Source organism: Narcine bancroftii, chromosome 4, assembly GCF_036971445.1.
Source record: "Narcine bancroftii isolate sNarBan1 chromosome 4, sNarBan1.hap1, whole genome shotgun sequence".
Lineage (NCBI taxonomy): Eukaryota > Metazoa > Chordata > Chondrichthyes > Torpediniformes > Narcinidae > Narcine > Narcine bancroftii.
The window spans coordinates 268,326,424-268,351,819 of NC_091472.1; the positions used below are offsets into that span (position 1 = coordinate 268,326,424).

Sequence of the window (25,396 nt, forward strand, 5' to 3'; positions counted from 1 at the left end):
AGCTATGTGGTTTGATTTCTGTATATTTAATGAATGTTAAAATTGGTAAGAGTACCCATTAACAATGTTGAAGGATCAGAGTCAGTATCTTGGAGCCGCTCCCGGAGCATTTATGAAGGTAGGGTCAGTGACGTGAGAACGGTCACTTTTTAAAAAAATCTATAAAAGGGCCTAATGAGTTGAAGATGGAGTGGGAGCAAATCCCTCTGTAAACAATCTGTAGTTTAAACTCTTGACTCTCACACTTCTCCCTTCTCCCTTTCCCCCTCCCACCATCACTGCTGCGAGTTCCTGTATCACAAGTACCAAGGCAGTTTTCCAACATGAAGAACCATTCAATAAAATCTATTCAAAAATAATATAAAGGGTTTAAACAGCAAGTTATAAAATAACCTTTATAAAGCTTAGAGTGGCAGAAATATTCCTCATATCTCACAAGAAAGGCTTGGCTTCTGTTATGCTGGATTCAAAACTGCCAGTCTGTGAGATGTAACTGAATGTATTTTTCACATTACCACTGGCAGAGATAATTTACCTTGGAGTGCATTGCAGCATATCCTTCTCTCCATCTCATTCAAACAGCACAGTGACAAGATATAACTGAGCTCCAGGAGTTAAATTAGCAGCATCAGGAGTGGGTCTGACTTGCCTTTCCCCCTATAATTATCAACATTCTGCTTACAATCTCCCAGTCATACCCATAATATGCATTTCAGGATATCACCAAATTAAATTAGCTTTTTTTTCCTTAAAGGCCATCAATGTTGATTATTTGTATACCCAGCTTTGCCTCAGATGTCTTCACTACATGATTCTGCCATAAAATGTTAAAGAGACTGCTTGTGGCCACTGTAACCTAGAGAGAGAAATCCTGTGTAATGGCACTTGGTGTGCAAAGGATCCCACCAGGAAATGTGCCAGTGTTCCAGGGCTCAAACTGGACTGAGGGCACCAATAAATCCCCTCAACACATTCAGATGTAGGAATGTATAACTTTTATATCTCAATGCAAATAGTCAGAGCACTAGTAGTCAGGTATGGATCTCAAAGCACACCTTGATTAAGGGCTTAAGCCCAAAACATTGGTGTTGATTCTTCGTCTTTGCTACATAAAGGCACTGCTTGACCTGCTGAGTTTCTCCAGAATTTGTGTGTTTTATCACTTAGTCATGGTGTCAACAGAAATCTGTTTTTACCAGTGGTCAGATCAATGATGAAGTTGTCCACCAATTTATCATCTCTTAAAGATCATGCAATGTTTTAATTATAAACATGGTAATATGCTATGGTCATAACTATATAGAGAGTAAATTATTACAATGTTACATCTTGCATATCTTCTTGCTAAGTAACTCTCAGGTGGTCTACACTATTTATCAGTCCAGTGAGTGCTCTACCTGTAGTCTTGGTCTACGCTTCTCCACCAACCAGAGCTACAGGGAATAAGTATTCTGTCATTTTCCCACAATCTCCAGGGGAACTAATTGGCCTTCAACCCCTTATTATTTTCACAGCTGAGATCCGAGAAACAACACAGTAACAATCAAGAAAAAAAACTATCAACTTCAGTTGGTGAATCTGGAACAAGACGACACAAATTCAAAATGGAGCCATACACTTAAGGATAGTAATTAGAAACTCACTTCACATGAAGGGAATTAGAATTTTAGGACCCCCCACCCCCACCCTCCCAGGTCTCTCAAAAAGCTGTGGTTAGGTCAATTAGACTTAAATTCCAAAATTAGGATGGCTAGATTTGTGTTTGGTAAAATGTATAAAAATATTGCTGGAATTAAAGATTCAAATATATGAATTATTAATGGAGTTGGGATTCAAAACAGCCATGGTTTAATTGAATGATGGGATATGTTTGAGGACTGAATGTCTACTCCAGACACAGTAATATTACTCTGCCGTGGATAATGTAGGGATTTAATGCAATAAATCAGAGTGGAACAAATATATAAAAATGCAAAGCTGGCATACTTAAGGAGCACAAGACATCCCAAAATGTTTTCTAAATAAAATGATATGCATGCTGATGACCACAGCATATTAGCTTGTCATTATTGTTACAAAGTAAGGAACTGCCTGTCAATTTTGCACAGTAAACAACAATCGGACAAGTAGGTAATCTGTTTAGAACCATTGGTTCAAAGATAAACAATAGTTAGAATATGAGGGTAAAATCTTCTGCTCATCTGTGAACAGTCCCCAAGTTCTGTTAAGTTCACCTTAGAGCTCAATTGAGTCTCACTTGAACATTTCATCCAAAAGGTTGCACTACCGGCTGTGCAGTTCTCCCTGAACATTTGTTGATCTACCTCTAACATTTTGATCCAAGAGATAAGACTCCAATCCCAAAGCCACCACTGACCCCACTGAGAGAAATAAACTGCTTCAGAGAACCACAAATGTGTGAAGCAGCTTCAATTCAATAGTGCAGGACAACTGACAAAAGTAAACCATACATCATCACATTTTGCACATTAAGGAAAATTGCCCTCCTATAGAGAAACAAGAAGAAATTGATTAAAATAATGTTGCCCTGTGTGAATTTAATGTTTTAAAAAAACTCACAGCTTTAAAAATGGACAGAAAGATCAATGGTACGATACAAGAGTACTTGCCCCTTGAAATGGCAAGTCAGATCCAATCTATGTAGTGTTCATCATGTCTGAGTAACCTAGTAAAAAACTAAGGGCTGGCTCCAGCCTTCAAACCCATAAATCTAGAGAAATCCACTTTGTCCCAGTATCTTTTGTTTCCCAGCCAGGCTGTTCAGATAGAGCAATGGCCTTAAATAATGACAAAGCAACACAAATTGAGATAAAGATCACAACTGCTTGCAAGCCTTCAAATACGCCACTACTCATTATGCATTTTAGATCTAATTTCAAACATGTCAGTCACAGAGAGAAAGAAAAATCACGGAGCAATTATAAATATTCAGCAGCTAGAAGCAGTTTCATTCCCACAAATCATAACCCTTTAAATAATATATTGACAGGAAAGCCTCTGAATATTTTCTGCCTCATATTGAGTTTCTTTTGTATTAATCAGAACAAACTTTCAAATTCATCTCATTATTGATTATAAGGTTAGACATTTATCCAGGATAACCTTAGCGAAATGTATTCCATTGATAGATAACTCTTTAAAGAAAAATCTTAGAACACCTAACAGTAAAGTTCCTGTTATCCAGAATTCAAGCAAGCAGCAAAAAAAAAGAAAATAAATTAATTAATAAAACTTTAAAATAAATAAAAACTTAATGTTCTCTGAAGTAACACACAAATCTTTGGTGAAGATATGAGCAAATTTCATCCAGTGGAGTGCCTTAGTTTTGCTTTGCTTGTAGCAGCTGTTTGAATAAAGTTGTGTGTTGAATAAAATAGCATCACCCAGGATGAAGACCTGGTTGATGTCACTCACCATTGGCTGCCTGCTCTGATATATTTGAACTTCCCTCCAAGACCATTTTTATGAAAACTGATTGTGCCTGCGAAACCATATTTCAGAAGATCTTTCCTAGAGCCAGTCCATTGAGGCAAATGTGGAGAAGCCTCGACTTCCGAAGGAGCATTTGGTCAGTTACTCTATCAAACTTGTACAGATGAACTGTGAAAAATATACTAATTTGCATCACAGCCTGATTTGGGAATTTAACTGCACAGGAACGCAGAAGATAGTAAACATGACCATGTCCATCTCAAGCACTGACCTCCCATCCATTGCAGACATCTGTGTGAGGTGATATCTCAAGAAGGCAGCCAACATCATAAATTACCACCTTCACCCTGGTCACAACCTCTTTTTACTACTACCTTCAGGCAGAAGGTAGAGAATGGGTTGTTTCCAACAGATAACAAGCTTTTGAACCTCCTCTTGCTACAGTAATCATAGACTGCTCAAACATCAGAAAAGGTATGTTTGCACTATTGCAAGTTTTTTTTTGCACTAGGCTTACTGTGAATATTTATATCTATCTTGTGCATTTATTAACTAATCAACCTACAAGCCCTGTATTTTGGAGGTTAAGCAGAACCCCTCATGGAAAGAATGAACAAACTCCATACAGACAGTGCCAGCTTTGAACCCAGGTCACTAGTGCTAACCATCGTGTACATGGCAATAATCTCAGCATCAGCTGGTTGGGATTTGTAGAATTAAAAAAACAGCTGCCAGAAAAAGATTAGGTAGTCTCAACAATTAAATCTGTATTGATTCTGAATGATAAAAAGCAAAGAACATTGAATTGATGTCAAATGCTAATTGCATTGTGATTGAAGATTTTTTTATTTTGTGCCACTGTAATGTCTATGTGGCCTGCTGAAAGTATGTTTTAAATTTTTGAATGTGTTCTAATATATTTTATTAATCATTGTTGGGCAATACAGGTGTTCATGTTTCATCCTTGCTTTTATAGATGTTCATTAAAAGACACAACCCAGATTGGGTATGATTTTCTGAAGGAAATTAGTGAACCACTTGGAAGCTTACAATAATGTGAGTTTCCTGATCACTTTTACTTCAATATGTCTTTTCAACACCCTTCTCATCTTACATCTTTCTTTTCTTTGGCTTGGCTTCGCGGATGAAGATTTATGGAGGGGGTAAAAAGTCCACGTCAGCTGCAGGCTCGTTACATCTACGCTTTTACAATATGGTGTTCTTGATTGTATCAGATATTTATTTGGATTTTCATTATTGAGAGAACTCTTCGAAGAGCTCACTGCAATGAAATAATCACTCAATTTCACTCTCCACAAATGTGACATAACCTGCTGGGTATTTCCTGATTATCAGCATTCACATTGTTTTGGTTTTGTTTAATTACTTGATTGTTTCATCTATTCACTCAGATTTATTTAATTAATTGAATTTAAATTTAGCAGTAGCTGCAGTGGATTTGAACAAAGATGATTAGATCAATAGCAAAGGCAAATATTTAACCATTGTGCTACCACTCCCATGTTAGAATCAGATTGATTTTCTTCTTCACTTTGAAGCTTTGCAATCAAACACTTATCCAGGTGAATCAATCAGAAGCAGGTACTGTATTTGCGTTTAATCACCTCTGATACTGCATCAATTGCTGGATCCCACATCTGTCACGAAGTTTGCACACAGTAACTAATCCTGTTGGTTATCAAGTGTTCTATCGAGGGCTAATAATGTCTTAATGTATATTGTTATTAGGATTCAACTCAATATGTGATTCTGGTCAATTTTACTTAAAACTGAAAGCATAGAACAAAATAAAATATTTCTCTTATGTTTTAATTAATATTCCCACCTAAAAAATGCAGTTTTTGTTAACACGATGTAATCTGATAATTTGGTGAAATTTTATTTATCGATTTAACTCGTATACAAGAAATTCTGAGAGAAATAAATGGTATTGTCAAGAGAATCATCAGCTTATAGTTAAACCTAAGGACATTTTCCAGCTGCTTGGAAAGTATTTTTTTAAATGTACAGTGGGAGGTCTGTAAACACAGTTAGGGAAACAACTAATAATTATTAATTGCATGTTTGTTTCGCCAAAGAATGATGGATATATTCACTCTCCACAAACTCCCAGAGATTTTGTGTGAGATTCTCTGCACACTTTGCAGAGAGTGTTACCTTCCCAATATTGCACATGAAAGGAGTGATAAGACCATAAGATGTGAGCAGAAGTAGGCCTTTTGACCCATTGAGTCTGCTCTCCCATTCCATTATGAGCTGATCCATTCTCCCATTTAGCTCCACTTCCCCACCTTCTCTCCATAACCTTTGATACTCTGACTATTCGGATACATGTCAATCTCTGCCTTAAATACACCCAACAATCTGACCTCCACAGCTGCCCGTGGTAGCATATTCTAGAGGTTGACCACACTCTGGTTAAAGAAATTCCTTGGTGCCCTTCAATCCTGAAGTTGTGCCCTCTGGTTCTTGGCTGTTCTACTATGGGATACAATTTTGCAACATCTTCTCTGTTCACGCCCTTCAACATTTGAAATGCTTCTATGAGCACTCATCCCCATTTGTCTGAACTCCAAAGAGCACATTCCTCATATGCTAATCCCTTTATTCCAGGAATCATCCTTGTGAATTTTCTCTGAACCCTCTCCAATGCCAGCACATTCTTTCTTAAGTAAGGAGCCCAAAACTATACCCTTTGCTCCAAGTGAGGCCTCAGTTAACCAATACCTTTTTAAGATGCTTATCTGTGTTGCCAAACTTCTTCATGGAATGTTTGACATATTGTCTGACCATTTCTATCCATGGATGCTGCCTGACCCACGGAGTTCCTTCAGCAGCTCGTGGTTTGCTCAAGATTCCAGCATCTGCAGTTTTTGGTTTTTCTCTTCATAGACTCCTTGTTACTTCTCCAAAATTGCTCCATCCTTCAAGATAGCTGCACTTCTAATGCTGACCCCTAGCTCTGACAATCCTTCCAGAACCACTTCATCACCTGTTTCTCTTTCCTCATGCAGGGTCAGCGACGTGAAACATTAATTCCATTTCTCTTTCCACTAATGTTGCCTGATCAGCTGGATGCTTCAGGTATCTTCTGTTTTGATTTCCATCTCTTTTCCTTAAAATTATCCAGAAAACCTAGCTTCTGATCTCTTGTTCTAATATTCTTGTTTTGTGTCAGATTCAGTTTGATAATAAAACTGATTTGGTACGATCTGCTATGTTAAACGAACCTTCTTCTGTGCGGACTATGTTTAAGATTGTTTACATAGATAGCTTTGTCAGGGCTGAGTCAGTCTTTCCGGACTTGTTTGGAAATGGTTGTAAGTTTTTTTTGTTAGTAGTATGTACTTATCGTTAAATAATTTCACTGCTATTGTGAAAGGGTATTTTTAGATGCCTTTATCTTTTCACATTTGTTTGGCCTTAAGCTAGTAACAAATCACATGCACATACACCTCCATGCATCTGCATTTGCACTCTTCTTTCAGTATAGATAAGTCAATTGTCCTCTAAGGCCATTGGGTTTGATACACAATTTAAACAGGTTGAGTTGCATAATGTCGCCTTTAGTTAGTCGCATCCCTGAATCTCTCCTGCATAAGACAATCCCTTCAAGTTGCACTGCTAAGAACTGACAACACTAATCCATCTGTGGTAAGTGACTTCAAATGACAGCAGCCCTAGGACTCATAGAAATCATAACTTTCATTTTGAGAAACAAAAACAGGTCAGCACAAGTTCCTTCCTGCACTTTGCCGGCCGTTCTTTATTTCAACACCTATTAACAAAGTAGGTGCAGGAAATCAAAAACTTAATACTTAACAGAACTAATTACAGAAAATGAAAGGTTATTTTCTGTTGTCTTACCAATTGTGTTCTTAAACATAGTATAATAATGAAATGACATTACATAGCAAGCAAAATTTTGTCTGTACAATCCACATATTTAGCATTAACAGCATACAGTACTAGCTATTACACAGTAAATTGAGCTTGTTGATTTACACAATTGCTATTTCAAGTGATCGGGATAGGATATCTATGAATTGCAAGCAATATTAATGCCTCTCATGTACATGACAATTCTCTATCATGGTCAACTTACCTAATAAATCCACATGGCTGAGGGTCAGGTCTTGGTAGAAAACACTGCTGTGAAAAGCCTTGACTATTTTACTAAGTGAAAGGTACTGCATAAATAAAAGTCATTGTTCATCTAACTCAAAAGGCACTTATTGTATTTTCCATCCAAACTACATTTCTACAAACTATAGGCCTTATGCACTGCCAAAATGAGGCCAACAGCAAATTGGAGGAATAACCCCTAATATCTCCAACCAGATGGATTAACATCGATTTCTCCAATTTCCATTAGGTTCCTTCTCTGCCTCCTTTCCTCAAGCTCCCCATCCCCTTTCCTCTCCATTCAGAGAGCTATACCCTCCCCCTCTCTCTTCCCAGCTGTTTTCTCTTCTGCTCTCTCACCCATATCCCCTTATGTCCCGTGGGCCTGTGCTCCTCCCCCTGATCCTCCCCTCACCATTTTATTCAGGCACCTGCCTGTTTTTTGCTCATACCTTAACAAAGGGCTCAGGCCCGAAACATTGGTTATATATCTTTGCTACATAAAGAATGTTTCATGAAAGGCTGAGTTTCTCTGACACTTTTATGTATTACCCCTCCATAAATCTTTGTCAGCGAAGCCAAGCCAAAGAGCAAAGAGTAGGGTTTCACAAATCAAGACAAAGATGGGAGATAGATATGAATAGGTAAATAGGTGAGCATAGTTGGATTGAGTTGTGTAGAGAAAGTATGAAAAGTACAATAAATGTGAGATATTGGTTGGTATAATATAATTTTATCCATTTGTTATATTTGACACCACAAAAATTAAAAAGATTGAAACATACCTTTTCGAATTAATCTTTTAGATGTGGACAGGAGGTCAGTGCATTCTTACATTCTACTTGGCAATGTCTTAAGCTTAAACCTTTTTGGATGGAAATAGGTAATTTATTAGAATGAATAACAGGGGTTAAATTCCTACAGGATTCGATGTTATTTATTAAAGGAGTTAAACCTAAATTAAAATTTAATATGTATCAAGTGAAATTTGTACAAATTGATTTAGCAATAGCTAGGAAATATATTGCTATAACTTGGAAATTAATACAGATTTTGGAATGGAAAGATGGCATGCAGAAGTTTGAAGTTGCATACCACTTGAAAAATAATACTTATAACTTAAGAGATAAATACTATATATTTTGGAAAATATGAATATGGCGCCCATATTTAAATGAATATTTACATGAAACTCAGACATTCCCTTTCTCCTAAAGATCTCTTTACATTTGAAGAAGTTTTATAATATGGAAAACTCCTCTTGTGAATCTATTGTCCTATACATTCTTTCTTTTTAGTAGGGGGCCAGTGGAGTAGGGGTGGGGGTGGGGTTCTTCTTAATGCTCTATCTTTTTCTTTTTCTTATGCGTGTGTGTCTGTATACACCACAAGTATTAGATTTAGAAGTTGATTTATAGTAACGAATATATATGAATTTTTGTGGTTTTAAATTTATAAATATATTTTTTTAAAAACAGCATCTGCAGACTTTCTGCCTTAACTTCTACAAACAATGTGCTGTTTTCATCAGAAATGTGCATTGTTGTTTGCTTCAGAGAAGACTGGAAGAGGGATACAATGTTGAGGAGAAAGACTGAAGATGCTGATAAGTACATGGATTTCACAATAATAACGGGTGTCACGCTTTCTTGCTGAGCCCGCCATAGAAGTCAGCACAGGCCACGACTCTGCGTGGATCACTGAAATCCTCATCGGCCAGCAGCATGTGGATATCTTCTGGCAACTGCTCCAAGAAAGCCTGCTCGAACATGAGGCAGGGCCTATGCCCTTCTGCTAGTAGTGCCAGTGTTTCATCTTTGTTTGTCTCTGACTTTGAGCTCCACTTTTGCATCTGATATGGGCAGTGCACTTGTGATCATGTCCACGAAGGTGTTCATGTCTTCATCCATTTTGGTGTTTGCGGGCTCTCTTGTGTCAACAGCTCTAGACAATTTTATTAATGCTGTGCACATTAACTTATCCGGAGTGTACGCTACATTCAGTATTTAGTGTTGCAACCTAATCATCATTCTTTGTATTCTCAGTGGACATTCATTTTATGGCTTTTGGAACAATGCAATCAAGGACTTATGGTCAGTTTCTATACTGATTGCTTGTCCTGACACAAACTAATGAAACCTTTCACAGGCGTATGTGATGCTGAGCAGCTCCTTTTCAATTTGAGCAGATCGTGTCTCTGCATCTGTCATTGAGCGTGATGCATATGCAATAGTTCGCCAGTCATCATATTTTTGCAGAAGAACTGCACCGAGCCCACCATATGATGCATCTTGATGGGTCTCACTGGGTCAAAAAACCTCAGAACTGGTTCCTCTGTGAGCAGTTTCTTTAGTTCACTCCATGACTTTTCGTGCTCATGATTCCACTCCCATTCAATGTTCTTTTCTGTTAGTCTGCTCGATGGAGCCATTGTTTCTGAGAGGTTGGATATGAATTTACCCATATACCCATATAATCATGTTAATACCATTCCATTAAACCTCTGTATGTCCTTTTTGCATTGTGGCCTTGACATGTTCCCAATGGCAGACACCTTTCTGGGATCTGGTCTGATGCCCTCACTGCCAATATTATCTCCTACAAATGTTAGTTATGTCACCCTGAGCTGGCATTTCTCTCTATTCAACTTCAGGTTTCCTTTTTGCTTCCAGCACTTCCCTTAGTCTGTCATCACGCTCCAATCTCGTGGTTCCCCAGACTATGATGTCGTCGATTGAGGTATCAACAACATCCAGGTGCTAACCATATGGTTAGTTTTGCAATTCCGAATGGTAACCTTAGGAATCTGTAGCTCCCAAATGGACTACTGAACACGCACAGTCTTGAACTTGCTTCATCCAATTTTAACTGCCAAAATCCTAATGATGCATCTAACTTGCTGAAAAAACTTTGCATTTGCAAACTGTGAAATGATTTCTTCACACGTCGGAAGCTTGAAGTGATCTCTCTTTATTGCTCTATTTAGATCTCTTGGATCCAGGCAAATTCTAAGCTTTCCATTCTTTTTGTCCACAACAACGAGTGAAATCACCCACTCTGTTGGCTCATCTATCTTCTGAATCATGTTCAGGCTTTTCATCCTGTCCAACCCTGCCTTTAGTTGCTTTTGAAGCACAAATGGAACTTTTCTGAATGGATTTATTGAAATAGGTCATTGTACTCTTTCATGAGTTAATCATAAGACTGTCTCTCCTTTACTTTCCACAAGGAGGACTTTTTTTTACCAGGTTCAGTTTCTCTCAGGCTGTTAAACCTAGTATGGCCTGAACATCCTTTGTCCTTGTGCTCTTTGTCCTTGTGTTTTACTTTGAATATGACTTTGCACTGGTATATCGGCATCTGAATATCCTTTCACCTGCACTTTTGTTCCATACAACTTTGGTCTGGGTCTGTCACCTCTATCACCTCTCAGCTGCTTCCTCTTCTTACCCCCGTCCCACCTATATCCACCTATCACCTGAAAACCTGTGCTCTTCCACCTATTCCCCTTCATATTTGAGTGTCTGTTTGATTTTCGGTACTCCTGAAGAAGGGAACTGGCTTGAAATGTCTGACTGCCTGTTGCTTTCTGTGGATGCTAAGTGGCCCGCTGAGTTCCTCCAGCAGTTTTGTGCTCTGTGCCAAAAATAGAGGTCAGAATGGAGAATAAAAGTGAAAACCAAAAGGAAGGCCATCCTTGTAGACTGAAGTGAAGTATTCTATAAAGTGTCGAACTATTTGTGCATGCGTTTCCCATTGCAGAGAAGACCACATCATAAGTAATGAAAGCAATACCAGAAGAGCCATTCAGCCCATTATAGGTTAATGATGTGGCAAACCTGTCAGCCCCTTTCTGATAGGCCTTCCTATGCTTCAGAAAGGGATTAATGTGCAGCAATTCCTACAGATTATTCTCTTTCCAATGTGTGTCCCCTTTTCTTTTGAAGACACTGGTTGTTTCCACTAGAACTTCAGGTAGTGAATTCCAGACAATAAATGTAATCCCCACATTATAACTATACTTAATTAAAACAAGATGTCCGAACACCTTTGAGCCCTGGAACTTTATTTCCACACAAAGTAATAACTCTCATTATATACTGTAAGAGTGAGGTGATACTGCAAATCCATTGCTGTAACATTAACTCTTAGGCTTTCAACAGTCTCATAAGACCATCAGAAACATCTGTAACAATGTTACAGGATGAGAAATTTCAATAGGTTTTGTGTCTGAGAGAATGCTTCATTGTTGGAAATCTGACTCCTCCAGGTCCTTATAAGACCATAAGAAATAGGAGCAGAAATGGGCTGTTCAGCCCATCGAGTCTGCCTTGCAACTTAATCATGAGCTGATCCATTTTTCCACTCCTTCCTCCAGTCTGGCCTTCTCCATATAACTTTTGATGACCTAACTAATCAAGAACCTTTCAATCTCTGCCCTGAATACACCCAATGACTTGGCTTCCACAACCGCCTATGCCAACAAATTCCACAGATGTGACACAATCTAGCTGAAGAAACTCCTCCGTATCTTTGTTTTAAGCGAACACCCTTCAATCTTAAAGTTGTGCCCTCCTGTTCTAGACCAGGGGTGGGCAACCTTTTTTAAAAACTCACATTCCATCTTAAGTAATCCCTATGCCACAAGTGCAATGTGATGGTAAGGGAGTACTTAAAGTGCTATGTGAGTGGGAAGGGAAGGTTGAGAACCACTGCTCTCAACCCAATTATTATTGAAATACTTTGCTTGAGAAAAATTGTCATTGGCCCATTACCTTTGGAGTAATGAAACCATGCACATAATGAGTCAATTAGCTACCATTAAAACAGTGGTTTTCAAATTTTTTCTTAACACTCACATACCACCTTAAGTAATCACAGAGAACTTATGGCATAGGGAATACGCAAGGTGGAATGTGAATTAAAAAAAAACAAGACTGCTCTAGTCTTCAATTAGTCCTTTTTATGGTGCAACCCCACGTTAAAGCCTGCTCAAGGAAAAAACATGAACTTACCTCATTTGGTGATTGCCTATAATGTAGATCCAGCGTTGCCTTTATGGAGAGCAGAGTCGGGATCCATCTTCTGGTGATGAGGGAGGCAGGCCAAGTGGTGCAGTTGCGCTGAGAAGGGAAAATGGTCTATACCTGGAATGGTGAACAAAGAGCAGGTAAGAATGCTGGTGAAGATCAGTTCAAGCAGTCTTAGGACTCAGGCAGTCTGCCGAGTGCGCATACAGGATTTTAAAAATTGCACTCCTGGGACGCAAGTTGACATCATCGCAACATCATCAGCCCGCCCTTTTGCAGCTGATTTCAGTAACATTGCCTTTGTGGAGGAGGTGGAGCGACGTTGCTCCATCTCTGAGTGTACCCTATAGAGAGATTGGAATTTGCCTGCTGAATCCAACCTTGGAACTTTTATGAAGGTGAGTGTAGCAGTAAAGACGGACAATACCTGCCTTTACATTCGCTTTATAGTGGAAAAGAAAAGGCCTATTAAGATGCTTGTCTGCCTTTTGCTTTTACCTTGAAGTAGGGCTCTGGCCCGAAACATCGGTAATATATCTTTGCTTCCTATGGACGCTGCGAGACCAGCTGAGTTCCTACAGCATTTCTGTGTGTTTTTACAACAATGTCAGTATATGCAAACATTTGTGTTTCACTATTTTAGTAGAAGCCACTCAAAACAGGGCTGCTGGGTATGATTCCACTTTGCAGAAATCTCACTGTGCAGTCCCCATTCTGTAAATTCTACATGTGTAAGTGCTCTTTTCTAAATTTAATCATGTTAATACAGAAAGACAATTACAAAAAGCATATTTGTCTTATTTATATATTCGAATAATCCATTCTTTTTGCAGATACCAGATAGTGCTGGGCTGAAGGGGAATTGGAAGACAGCTAACTGCATCTTAAAGTGGAAGTTACCAAAAATTACCAAAGGCGATGGATCGAAAATGTAATACTTCATTTGAAACTTCCTTTTTAAAAATAATGTAATGCTTTTTTTCATGCACAAATGATATCAGCATTGCAATTAACCCTGTTGAATGTGGTGAGGTAGCTTTGTTTACTTCCTGGTAAACCTTTGGACAGTGTGTGCTATATGAATAACTGGAACTTTTCAGAAATGTCCACTTACAATTTTCCTGGACTCTGATTATTCACAATGATACATAGATTACAATTATTCCTTTGGAAGTACATCAATTCATTTTACATCTGGAGGAGTCTAGTCTGCTTTAGTTTGGTGATGCTGAATTTCCAGTAGTGAATTACTAATGGAAAACACCCAGGTTCACTGAAGGAAAGCAACTTCTTTCTTTAATAAATAGTGTTTGCCCTTCCCATCCAGATGATTCTTGAATTTACAGAACATATAACCTTAGAGTTAGTTAGGTTTAGTTAGCTTAATGACCATCTCATTCCCTCAAAAGTATTTTTCAGAAAGGACAATTAAAGTGGGAGCAATGGCTGATTTTCACTCTTGCAAAATGCATTGATGCTGTAATTACTTTGTCACTGTCAATTGTTGCTTTGGCTAAGACTATCTACTTCACTAACAATTGAGAAAACAGTCTAGAACTTTTCTAACCTCTATTACTCTGGTCAGGAAAATAAGCCATTGCCTTATTACAGGTGCTAAAGCATGAAAAGGACCTTCAGTTCATAGCTCCCACTTTGACCAATTTGTATACATGATTATGTCTCCATGAACTCAATATCCATCACCCTGAGCTTTGTAGTGTGATGTTGACACTAATCTGTTGATTTTTTAAAATCTCTTTCATCAGTTCCAAGGTTATAACTACCTTTATCAGAAGGTTATTCAACATTGTTGCAGATCATTGTAAGGTCAAGGAGCAGGTTGTGTTGCAGAAACAGGAATGCTGCAGAAGGACAGACAGACGAGGAGAATGGTCAGAAAAATGGCAAATGAAATAGAATGTTGGAAAGCGTAAACACATGCACTTTAGTAGAAGATAGAAACAGGCAGACTTTATTTTCAAACAGGGTGAAAAATGAAAATACCCAAATGCAAAGGGAGCGCAGAGTCCTCGTGCAGGATAGCCTGAAAGTAAGCTTGCATGTTGAGTCAGTGGTGAAGAAGGAAAATGCAATGATGGCATTCACTTCAGGAGGAATAGGATATAAGAGCAGGGATGTGATCTTGAGGCTTTATAAGGAACTGGTGAAACCTCACTTAGACTATTCTGAGCAATTTTGGGCTCCTCATTTAAGAAAGAAGAGGGTTCAGAGAAGATTCACAAGGATGATTACAGGTACGAAATCAAATGAGGAGCGTTTGAAAACTCTTGGCCTGTACCTGTTAGAATTTCGGAGAATGAGGGAGGATCTCATTGAAACATTTCAAATCTTGGTAAGCATGGACAGAGTAGATGTAGATGGGTTGTTTCCCATGGTGGGAGACACTTGAGATTAAGGGGAATAATGGGAGGGGGAGGAGTCAAGATCTAACAGCAGACCGGTGTTAATTGAATATGATAAGAGAAAGGGGAGAATTGATTTTGGCTCAACTGAAATAGTTACTGGGATAGCAGCGTGAATATTATGGATGTGATTCTGTCATTGTGGACTCTATTCCACCATTGCATATTGATCCAAAGGGTATTCATGTGAACGTTGGTGCAAATTGTTCTGCATTCCAGTTCCATCATCAGCTCTAAGTCTGTCATTACTTTTTTTTTCAAAAGCTTGTTCAGCACCATCTGGAGGAATCAACAATTCTCTCTTTTTCTTTCTTTGGGAGGGTGAGATGGGGGATTATAGTCATCATGTATTCATAGATCACAAGCTCTTGTCTGTATTTGAAATATTCCCTTTTTTCTTGTTGATTGTATGTTTGGCTTTAAAAAATGGAAATAAATTATTTTTCAAAAAACCTTTCAGGTCACCAACAATGAAGCCATCCTTTGATAATAGAGGAAAAAAGCAATACCACTGAAAAAATTCAAAAGCTACCAGCAGCATCTTAAGAGAGTTGATGTTGGATAAATCCATTTCACTGCAGAATAGGCAACAAACAATACAACATGAGAACATGAAAGTTAGATGTAGTTTTAGAGTTGGTGAAGTGAAGTTCATAAATGTGGCACCACTAAGCAATAAATTTACCATTGTTCACAGCTTGCATTGGGAAGTAGAAGGTGTCATTACAAATAGAGATAAATTAAGTTCTGGCATTTTACAGGATCTGCTAAGATAAAGTTCAAAACAGTGTACTCAAAAGGAGTTAGGTCTCTCAAATAATCTTCAATTATACAGTAAAACCCCTGTTATCCAGAATTCAAGCAACCAGAAAATTCAAGCATCCGGCAATAAATAAATAGCTAAATATTAAAATAAATTAAAAATGTAAATAAAAGTTTAAAAGTGTACAAGTAAATGTTCTCTGAAGTAACACAAATCTTTGGTGAAGATGGGAGCAAATATTCAGCCAATGGAGTGCCTTCATCATGCTTTGCAAATAGCAGCTGTTTGATTAAAGTTGTGTGATACAGCAGTGGTGTCGCCCAGGATGAAGAGCTGGTTGATGCCGCTCGCCATTGGTGTGACTCTCTTAAAGTGTCTCCTTACCCCTGCTTGATAAGTGTCTTTATCTTTATTAGTATATTTTTAACTATATTAGTAAGGGTTTATCTGTAAATTTGGGGGATGGGGTTAATTATCTATAATATTATTGTTCATCTTCCAGGTAGTTCCAAAGAGGGGCAGAAACCTGCAGATGGAGCAATGGTTAAATGTTTTCAAAGAATGTGACTGAAAATAAGGTAAAAATTTTTAAACTTTATAAATTCATGCAAGTGGAGATTGTTCAGTGTAGTATTTTGTTTTTTAAACTTTTTATTCTTAATGCAGTGTACTAGTTAGGCATTGTAAAAGTGAGTCTCAAGCAACCAGAAAACTCACTTATCTGGCATCTACCATGGTGTGGGTGCAGGTGAAGCATCCCATCATCATTCAGGTCCCAAACAGTCCTAAGTGAAGCAGCAATTCACTTGAGAATCTGCAGGGGTCACCTACTGCATCCAGTGCTCCTGCTGTAGTCTCCTCTACATCAGAGAGATTGGATATAGGCTGGGAGATCACTTTGTTGAGCAGCTCACCTCTGTCTGTCACAAAAGCATGGATCTCTAAGTGGCCGTCAATTTCAATTCCCTGCTTTTAAGAGAGGGCAAACCTTATCAGCATATTGAGGGATCCACTAGGCGTAATATGAGAAAAAACCCCAGGCATCTCCTCAAAGCCTTTGTGGTCCTGGGGATGGGGAATTCTAACAGGGGTGCATCCAGCGCCGGTTATAAGCCTATTTGACCAATTTGATCAAATTGGGCCCCACGCCTCAAGGGGGCTCCGCGCACATGTTTGAGCCCAGGCCTTGAGCAGAGAACACTGTGACGGACTTAGTTTAAACTGGTAAGAAAATAATAATACTATAGGCCTTATAAACTGAGGGATTTGTCAGTGAACTCATGAAGTTATTGCCCTTAATTGATCGTATTATCTCAGTGAAATATTTTTAGGAAATATGTCTTTGATTAAACTACTGGCTATAGGCCTCCTTTGTCTCCCTTGCCAAAAATTTCATGTTTCGTATTCATTTCATCCAGTAAGAAAGATGTATTCTGGAGCTGATGAAGCATCTCTTATTATTATCAAGATCAAAACAGGCTATAGGTTAATCAATAAGAGAACTTGTACTTTAATATGAGATTGAGATAGTCTCATGCTAGCCTAGGGCCTAGCCTATAGCTTAGGCTTAAGCAGTTAGCTTGAACGTAAAGAGCCTTGGCCCTAAGTGTAGAATTTCTGACCATGTTAGCAATCATAGATGGAATTGATTAGGATATTCAGGTCTTGTAAAGATGAATAACCCTGAAGTTAGGTTAATTTAAGTTGATCTTTACTAGGCTAGGTCGCTGTGGGGGTTATAGCCTACATCTTTACGAGCTGGTTTACAAGGTTATTCAGCTATAGGAGCATGTACTGTACATCTTGGGTTATACATCTTTATAAAATCCATATATTCTTAGCAAGGCTGCCTCTGTCATTGTTTCATAATTTTGCAGTAGTTTGATTTAGTATCAAAGTAGTACTAGGCTACTGTTAGTAACTATGCTATTGCACTCCCAGGGTTTAATCTAGCCTATTTCATGTTTTTGGTGATTTGGAACAGGTGCAGTTTAGCTTGACCATGCGGAAATTGTTTTCATCGGGGGCGAATTTCATCCATTACACGCATCAATTTTTCCGCCGATTTTCTAGCCAAATATCTAGCGACAAACTAGCACTAGACATTTGACTAGAAAATCAGCTAAACAAAATGGCAAAATTAAAGTGCGTTCCATTCCCCCCACCCCCCAGTTCTGGAATATAACCTTAACTAACTAACCTAATCATTACTAAAAAAAGGCAATTCTTACCTTATTCGAAGTTGTCGTCATTCAACAAATCCAGAATCGGTCGCTTGTTTTGCTATTCTGTGGCTTTCACAAGTTGAGAGTTGGGTCCATTGTTCCAAGGTCAGCAGCTGACCTTGGAACAATGTAAAGCTAATGAGCAAAATGACGTGGGATTGACGTTGGTTTCGTACGTTGTACCAATGACGATGACAACATTGTTCCACTGTTGGAACAACGTAGACATGTTATCAGAAATGTCGAATCCAATTTTATAACAAATTGCTGTAGCTCCTACTTTTGGTAGCAATAGGTTTGCAGTCTGAGAACAGATTCGGGAAGAGTGGAGTGGGATCGATATTCAGTGTGGAGAGGATGCATGTGGGTTCTGATTTTAGGGGCCCTCCGATCCAAACCATAACAGGGGTGAGGGGACCAGAATACTCCAAGGTCATGCTTTTAAGGTGGCACAGGAAGTCCAGACCTAACAATACTGGAGCACACAGTTCATTAAGTACATACAGACGAATCTTACAGAATTCCCCCCTTTCAAAGGACAGATATACTACAATGTTGTTGAATTTGCATAGAATGCGAATATGATGCAAGGAATATGCAATAAATGGAAGGATACAAATTTAGGTTGTACTCTTGCACAGTCCGTGAGTCTATGAAGCTTTCAGTAGAGCCTGTGTTGATTAGGCATTTAGTGTAATGTTCGTTTACTTTCACAGTCACGATGGAGTTGCTGAGCTGATGAGGTCTGTCCTGATTTAGGACCATCGAGGTTAGGACCCTGGAAACTCCATACTCCTCACTCGAATGGCCCCCACCATCCTGGGTTGCCCTGCGTAGGTAAGATGGCATCAACCTCATGGTGCAGCAAGATGGCTGCCCTCCTTCCTCCTCCAAGATGATGGTGCCAATTTTGAATTTGGGTCGCGGCAAGATGGCCGGCGAGCCTTTTCGCGCTGTTTCCTCACTGCCACCTTCCATCGGTGTGTAACACAGCAAGTGGGTTCGGGTGAATTCAGGACAGATGGCTTGAGGCGGGAATTGGATCCAGAATGGTGCAGGCTGCGGACTTCCCCAGGCTTCCCCTTGTGCAGCAAACCCTCACCCAAAGTCCTTTCTTGCCACAGCTGGAACACACTGAGTCTTTAGCCAGGCAGCGAGATTGGGGATGCTGGATCTTGCCGCAGATACTCCCTAGCACGGGAAGCAGCAGCTGTTAGGGCTGGGGTAGCGGGAGCAGCCAGTCCTTAGAAGGGGTTACCTGGGCAAGTGAGCTCGCTGGCTTCAAGGTCGTCATTCTCAAGCTTGGCCTGTTCCAACGATTTGGCCAGTTCAACGTGGCTAGCCAGGTCCTTCTTACCTGACACGAGTAGTCGCTGCCTCATGTACCTCGAGCGGATCCCAGAGACTAGAATGTCCCAGGTCTGTTCTTCTTCATGAACATAGCCCGTAGCCACTTCGTACCTGCACTTCTTTGCAAGCATCCAGTGATCCAGCAGGTAGCCATCAGTGGTCTCTCCTGGCCATTGGCAACGTAGAACAAGTCGGTGCCTCGCTAGGACCTCATTTTGCGACTTCAGGTACTGAGCCTTCAACACCTCAATGGCAGTATCATATCCAGTGCAGTCAATATACTCTTCAGTTTCTACCCTCAAAATGAGTGTGGACCTCCTGAGTTCATCAGTGTGGAAGACGTATCTGGTCGCGTTCAGGTAAGCCTGGAAGCACTCTAGCCAGTACGTGAACTCCTGAGCCACATCAGAGGACAGAGGGCCTATCAGCATAGCAGGGTTGGGTAGTCCCTCCATCAATTTGGGAATGCTAATAAAATCGTAGCGTGAAAGCTTTCATGGCTGGAGGGAGAACAAATGCTTTCATTAGCTTACAACTATGGGTAGGGTCTCACAGTAGTCTTCGGAAGGGTTCTGGGTTTAGGCGGGAAACCAGGGTTATATGTGAGCAGATGGGGGCGGTGCCAGCCATCAGCACAGCACACTATCAGTGAATCCCAGTTCACTGCAAAAGGTGCATAAGATTATGAGGGGCATAGATAGAGTGGACAGCCACCATCTTTTTCCCTAGGGCGGCAATAAGATGAATGGACAAAAGTTTAGGAGATATCAGAGGTAGATTTTTTTTTCATATAGAGTGGTGGGTACCTGAAAAACATTGCCAGGGTAGTGGCTGGATGATGATACAATAAGGACATTTAAAAGATTCTTAAATAGACACAGGAATGTAAGAACTATTGAGACAGGGGGTGGGGAGGGGGTGATGGTGGTTATGGACTGTGAAGGAAGGAAGGGTTAGATTGATCAGGGAGTAGGTTTACATGGATCGACACAACATTGTAGCCAACACGGTTTTATGTTCTCTTTAGCTGCCATTCCTGCTTACTCAAATGAATGGGATTGATTTTTGTGCACTGTGTCTCATCTGGCGCTGGTTCAGCAGGCAGATTCGGGCCTCCTTATTTCAATGGGCAGCTTAAAGTACTGACATTTACCACACATAGTAAATGCCAGCAGTTCAGGGTGGAAGTAATTGTAATTGCTCAGTTGATCAATTAACTTCCATAGAAAGAGGACAGAATTAAAGTTGTTGACCTTTCATACTAGCATCTGGATTGTTAACCTATTCTATTTACAAAATGCATTCAACAGAACCTCAGTGTTTTCTGGGCCACAGCTTCATCATATCCCCCTTAATATCTTCACCAGTTTCTCATGCTGTCCAGCCCTGAGGACCACACTCACAGATTTTATCTACTTCAGACCATTAATCTATTACATTATCCCATATAATAACAGGGAAAATACTTTTACTGGCTTTCAGATGTGAAAGGCGCTGATAAGGCACCATTTAATACATGTCGTTCACTTCCTTAGGAGTCATCATGCGGTCAGGGCAGGAATCACGTTAACATCAGTTCAGACTGGAGAGCAAGTGTCAAATTAGCAAATTTATTGAACTCAATTTCTCAGTTTAACACTTGGGATTTGAAGTCATGACCTCAGGGTAACTAGTCTGCTGTCATAACAACAGAACCATCTTGCTGTTCCAGAAATCCCTGTGGTAACAAAACACTATTACTTCAGCAATGAAATTCTGAATGGAACAAATTGACAATTGTGAGGCAAGTTCATCAATGGGAAATCCTGTTTCAATGTCGTTTGTGTTGCTTTTTAGCTTTTCCCTTCTGCTGTGTAAAACAGGCAACCACCAATATACCCACAAATAGTCTTGAAATTCAACACAAACCTTCATTTTTATAGTTATGGTGCAATTTATCACAGAGAGCTGCAAGTCAAAATAGCCACTGTTTGTCACATTCTTCTTCCTTGATTGATTATTTTACTTTAACTTTGATAAAAGATTAGAAGTCAAAACTAAATGATTTAGTTTACATTCTGTGAAGTTTTCAAAGCCCTGTGCCCATATCTGACGGGCGATGCTTCACCTCCCTCTGCCTGAGTCGATATGAAGTGTTTCCACTTCTGGCCTCTTCATCACTTGAGGAGGGCATCACATCCCCAGCATCACAAGTTATGACCATGACCTAGATACACAGCACATTACACATGGCCTCTGTAAAAAATGCCGCAGGCCATTATTACACTAGCCTACTGTATTTTATTTTAAATTTTATTTTTACTTTTTAACTCCAATTTCACTTTTAAAAATGGTAGAGTCTTGAGTACTTGTCATGCCCACCAGTATAAAATAACACTGTCCTTGATTCTCTGCCCTCAAGCCAAACACTGCAGCATCCCAAAAGAACTACAAATGGTCTTATAGTAGGCTGCTCACTAATCATTAATTTTAAGGCTATCACTTGTTATTTTACATTAAAGGGAAAGTTATTGCAAGAACATCTGTAGCAGAAATGTCAATTTTGTAAATCCAAAATTTTCATGCATTCTAGAAGGGTATTTAGTGTGTTCACCAAACTCGGCTGGAAAGATTGAGTAAAATGTTGGGGTGATGAAGAAGCCTATTTTAAACCATATTTTAAATGTCATGGAGCAATTTGTAAGACAGCTGTACATTTTTGTGGGCAGCCAAATTTCAAATTAAGTCACCTGATTGCACAAGTACTGCTCGATGAAACAGATTTCTCCTGTCAAACCATGAAGACAAACAACCAGGCATTATACACATACAGACAAACATTCAGATATACAAATAAATAAATAGATTTTGCTTTGTAAATATGAGAACCTTGGATGGTTAGTGAGAGCAGTTCCTTTAGTCGTTTGGCATTCTCACTGCTGTGGGAAGAAACTGCTCCTCAGCCTAATGGTGCTTGCTCTGATCCTCCTGAATCCCTGCCCCGAAAGGAGTTGAAAGATGGTATGTGCAGGGTGGAAGGGATACTCAGTGATTTTGAACCCTCTCTTCAGCCGACAATCCCAGTAAATCACGTCGATGTGTGGGGTGGGGGGGAAAGTGATTCAGTGATGCTCTCTGCCACTCTTATAGTCCTGCGAATTGGCCTCTGATCCATTTCTCTGCAGTACCCAAACCACATCGTGATGCAGCCGGCCAGGACGCTCTTGATAGAGGACCTGTAGAAGGTTGACATAATGGTGGTCAGTAGCCTTGCCCACTTCTGTCTTTTCAGTTATGGATTTTACACAGCAGCTGCATATCGGGAAATTTTCACAAAATTCCCGCAATGCAGGCTGTGTAAAAAAAGTTCAGAACAGGAATGAGTCACTCATTCCTGTTCTGAAATATTTCCTGCAGCAGCCCTAGACAATTTTGCAGACTGCCTGCAGTCTAAACTGAACTGCAGGTGGTCCGCAACAATGGGCTAATGAATACGATTTGCATGATGACGCGTGGTGAAATGTTCAGTTCGTGACACTATAACGTGGGATTTTTAAATGTGCATACATGAAACGCATGAAATTAAGGTTCGTTCGAGTAATGCTACACATACTCAGAGCTATCTTTAACATGATCTGTGGATCTGGTTCTGTGGAATGAACCTGGTCAGATGGAGGACCTCTCAGTGGGGAAGTATTTTGGTGAGAGTGACCACAACTCCCTGAGCTTCAACATAGCGATGGAAAAGGATAAAAACAGACAAACTGGGGAAGTGCTTAACTGGGAAAGGGCTCATTATGAAGAGATGAGGCAGGATCTAGCAAGAATAAGCTGGAAACAAATGTCTAAGGGTGAAAGCACAGAACTAATGTGAATAAAGTTGAGGGACATCTTGAGCAGAGTTCAAAATAGGTTTCTCCCATGATAGGAAAAGAGAACTGTGGCTGACAAAACAGGTCAGGCAACAAATCAAGAGGAAGAAGGAAACATACATTAGATATAGGAAGCAGGAAACAGGAAGGGCTCATGAGAAGTATATGGCAGCCAGCAAGGAGTTTAAGAAAGGACTTAGGAGAGCTCAAAGGGAGCATAAGAAGGCCTTGGGATGTAGAAATAAGGAGAACCCAAAGGTGTTCTAAGTTTACATGAAGAACAGAAGGATGTTGAGAATGAGGATGTGGCCACTAAAGGAAAATGGAGGCAACATGTGCCTGGATGCGGAAGAGGTTAGGGAGTTCCTAAACGAATACTTTGTGTCAGTATTCACAAGAGAAAAGGAACTTGATCAGGGTGAAGTTGAAATTGAACAGTTCTGTGTGCTGGATAATGTGGAGATTAAGGAAGTGGAAGTGTTGGATCTTCATAAAAAAACATCAAGATTGATAAGTCCCTGGGGCCGGACGCAATATATCCCAGGTTGGTGTGGTAAGTAAGAGAAGAGATAGCTGGGGCAGTAGCTATGATCTTTGAATCCTCTTTGGCTGCAGTGGAGGTGCCGAAGGATTGGAGAATAGCAAATGTAGTCCCCTTGTCTAAAAAAGGAAACAGAGAATCCTGGGAATTATAGACCAGTAAGTCTTAAGTCAGTGGTATGTAAACTAATGGATTCTTAAGAATAGGATCTATGAGAATTTGGAGAAGAACAATCTACTCAAGGATAGTCAGCATGGCTTTGTGAAAAGAAGGTCATGCCTCATGAGTCTAATTGAGCTTTTTGAGGAGGTAACAAAGAAATTAATTAAGGTAGAGCATGGATTTTCGCAAGTCATTTGACAAGGTCCCCTATGAGATACTCTTTCAGAAAGTCAATAGAAAATTAGCTGTATGGATTTTTTTTTAAATGGGCTTGTAGGAAGAAAGCAGAGAGTGGTAGTGGAAGGAAAGAATTCCGCTTGGAGGTTGGTGACTAGTGGAATGTCTCAAGGATCTGTTCTGGGACCTCTGTTCTTTGTGATTTCTATAAATGACCTGGCTGAAGAGGTGGAAGGATGGGTAAGTTTTCAGATGACATGAAGGTTGAAGGAGTTGTGGATGGAGATGAAGGTTTTCGAAAGTTACAAGCTGATATAGACAGGATGCAGATTTGGGTAGAAAAATGGCCGATGGATTTCAATCCAGATAAATGTGAGGTGATGCATTTTGGAAGGACAAACTATAAGGCTGAGTACAGGGTTAATGATCAGTTACTTAAGAGTGTGGATGAACAAAGGGACCTTGGGGTGAAAATCCATACATCCCTTAAGGTCACTGCACAAATTGATGGGATAGTTAAGAAGGCCAATAGGATGTTGGGATTCATGAATAGGGGGATTGAATTCAGGAGTAGTCAGGTCATACTACAACTCTATAAACCTTTGGTAAGAAGAGTATTGTGTTCGGTTCTGGTCACCTCATTATAGGAAGGATGTGGAAGCTATGGAGAGGGTTCAGAGGAAATTTACCAGGATATTGCCTGGATTGGGAAACAAGTCTTATGAGATTAGCAGAGCTGGGACTTTTCTCTTTGGAGCATAGAAGAATGAGAAGAAATTTGATACAAAATTATGAGAGGCAAAGATAAGGTGGACAGCCAGCAGCTATTTCCTAGGGCAGGATCAGTAAACAACAGTGGACATATATACAAAGTTAAGGGAGGGAAGTCTAGGGGAGACATCAGGGTAGGTTTTTTTCACACAGTGTTGTGGGTGCCTGGAATACCTTGCTGGGGATGATGGTGGAAGCTGAAACATTGGAGGTACTTAAGAGACTCTTAAATGGATGAAAGAAAAATAGAGGATTTTGGGGTAGGGAGGATTTAGTACTTTCCTTTTAGGAAAGTATATATGGGTTGGCACAACATCGAGGGCCAAAGGGCTGTATTATTCTATGAGAGCCATTTTTCTCTTCAGTCTGGAGGCTTTAGTGGATGTGGATGAAAGACGTAACTGATGGCATTGACGCAGTGATGCTGTATTTTATACTGTTACAAGCCCAAAGGACCCCAAAACCCAGCAGCATAGACATTCACCAAGACAAGTGGTTTTTAAA

At 39.8% G+C, this 25,396-nt stretch overlaps 1 protein-coding gene across 2 annotated transcripts in view; it reads right to left on the reverse strand.

Annotated features, from left to right (window-relative positions):
* Positions 1–25,396, reverse strand: part of LOC138761953 (spermatogenesis-associated protein 24-like) — a 166,557-nt gene that overhangs the window by 89,786 nt on the left and 51,375 nt on the right. Inside the window, exons 6-7 of one of the 2 annotated variants that reach the window (XM_069934976.1) lie at positions 12,615–12,746; positions 8,382–8,464 (exon numbers count right to left, since the gene is read on the reverse strand). In XM_069934976.1, coding sequence (XP_069791077.1) covers positions 12,656–12,746 — 91 coding nt within the window. In that variant the 3' untranslated portion in view covers positions 8,382–8,464; positions 12,615–12,655. Of the gene's footprint in view, positions 1–8,381; positions 8,465–12,614; positions 12,747–25,396 lie in introns of those variants that run through there. The other variant, XM_069934975.1, reaches the window with a different exon arrangement.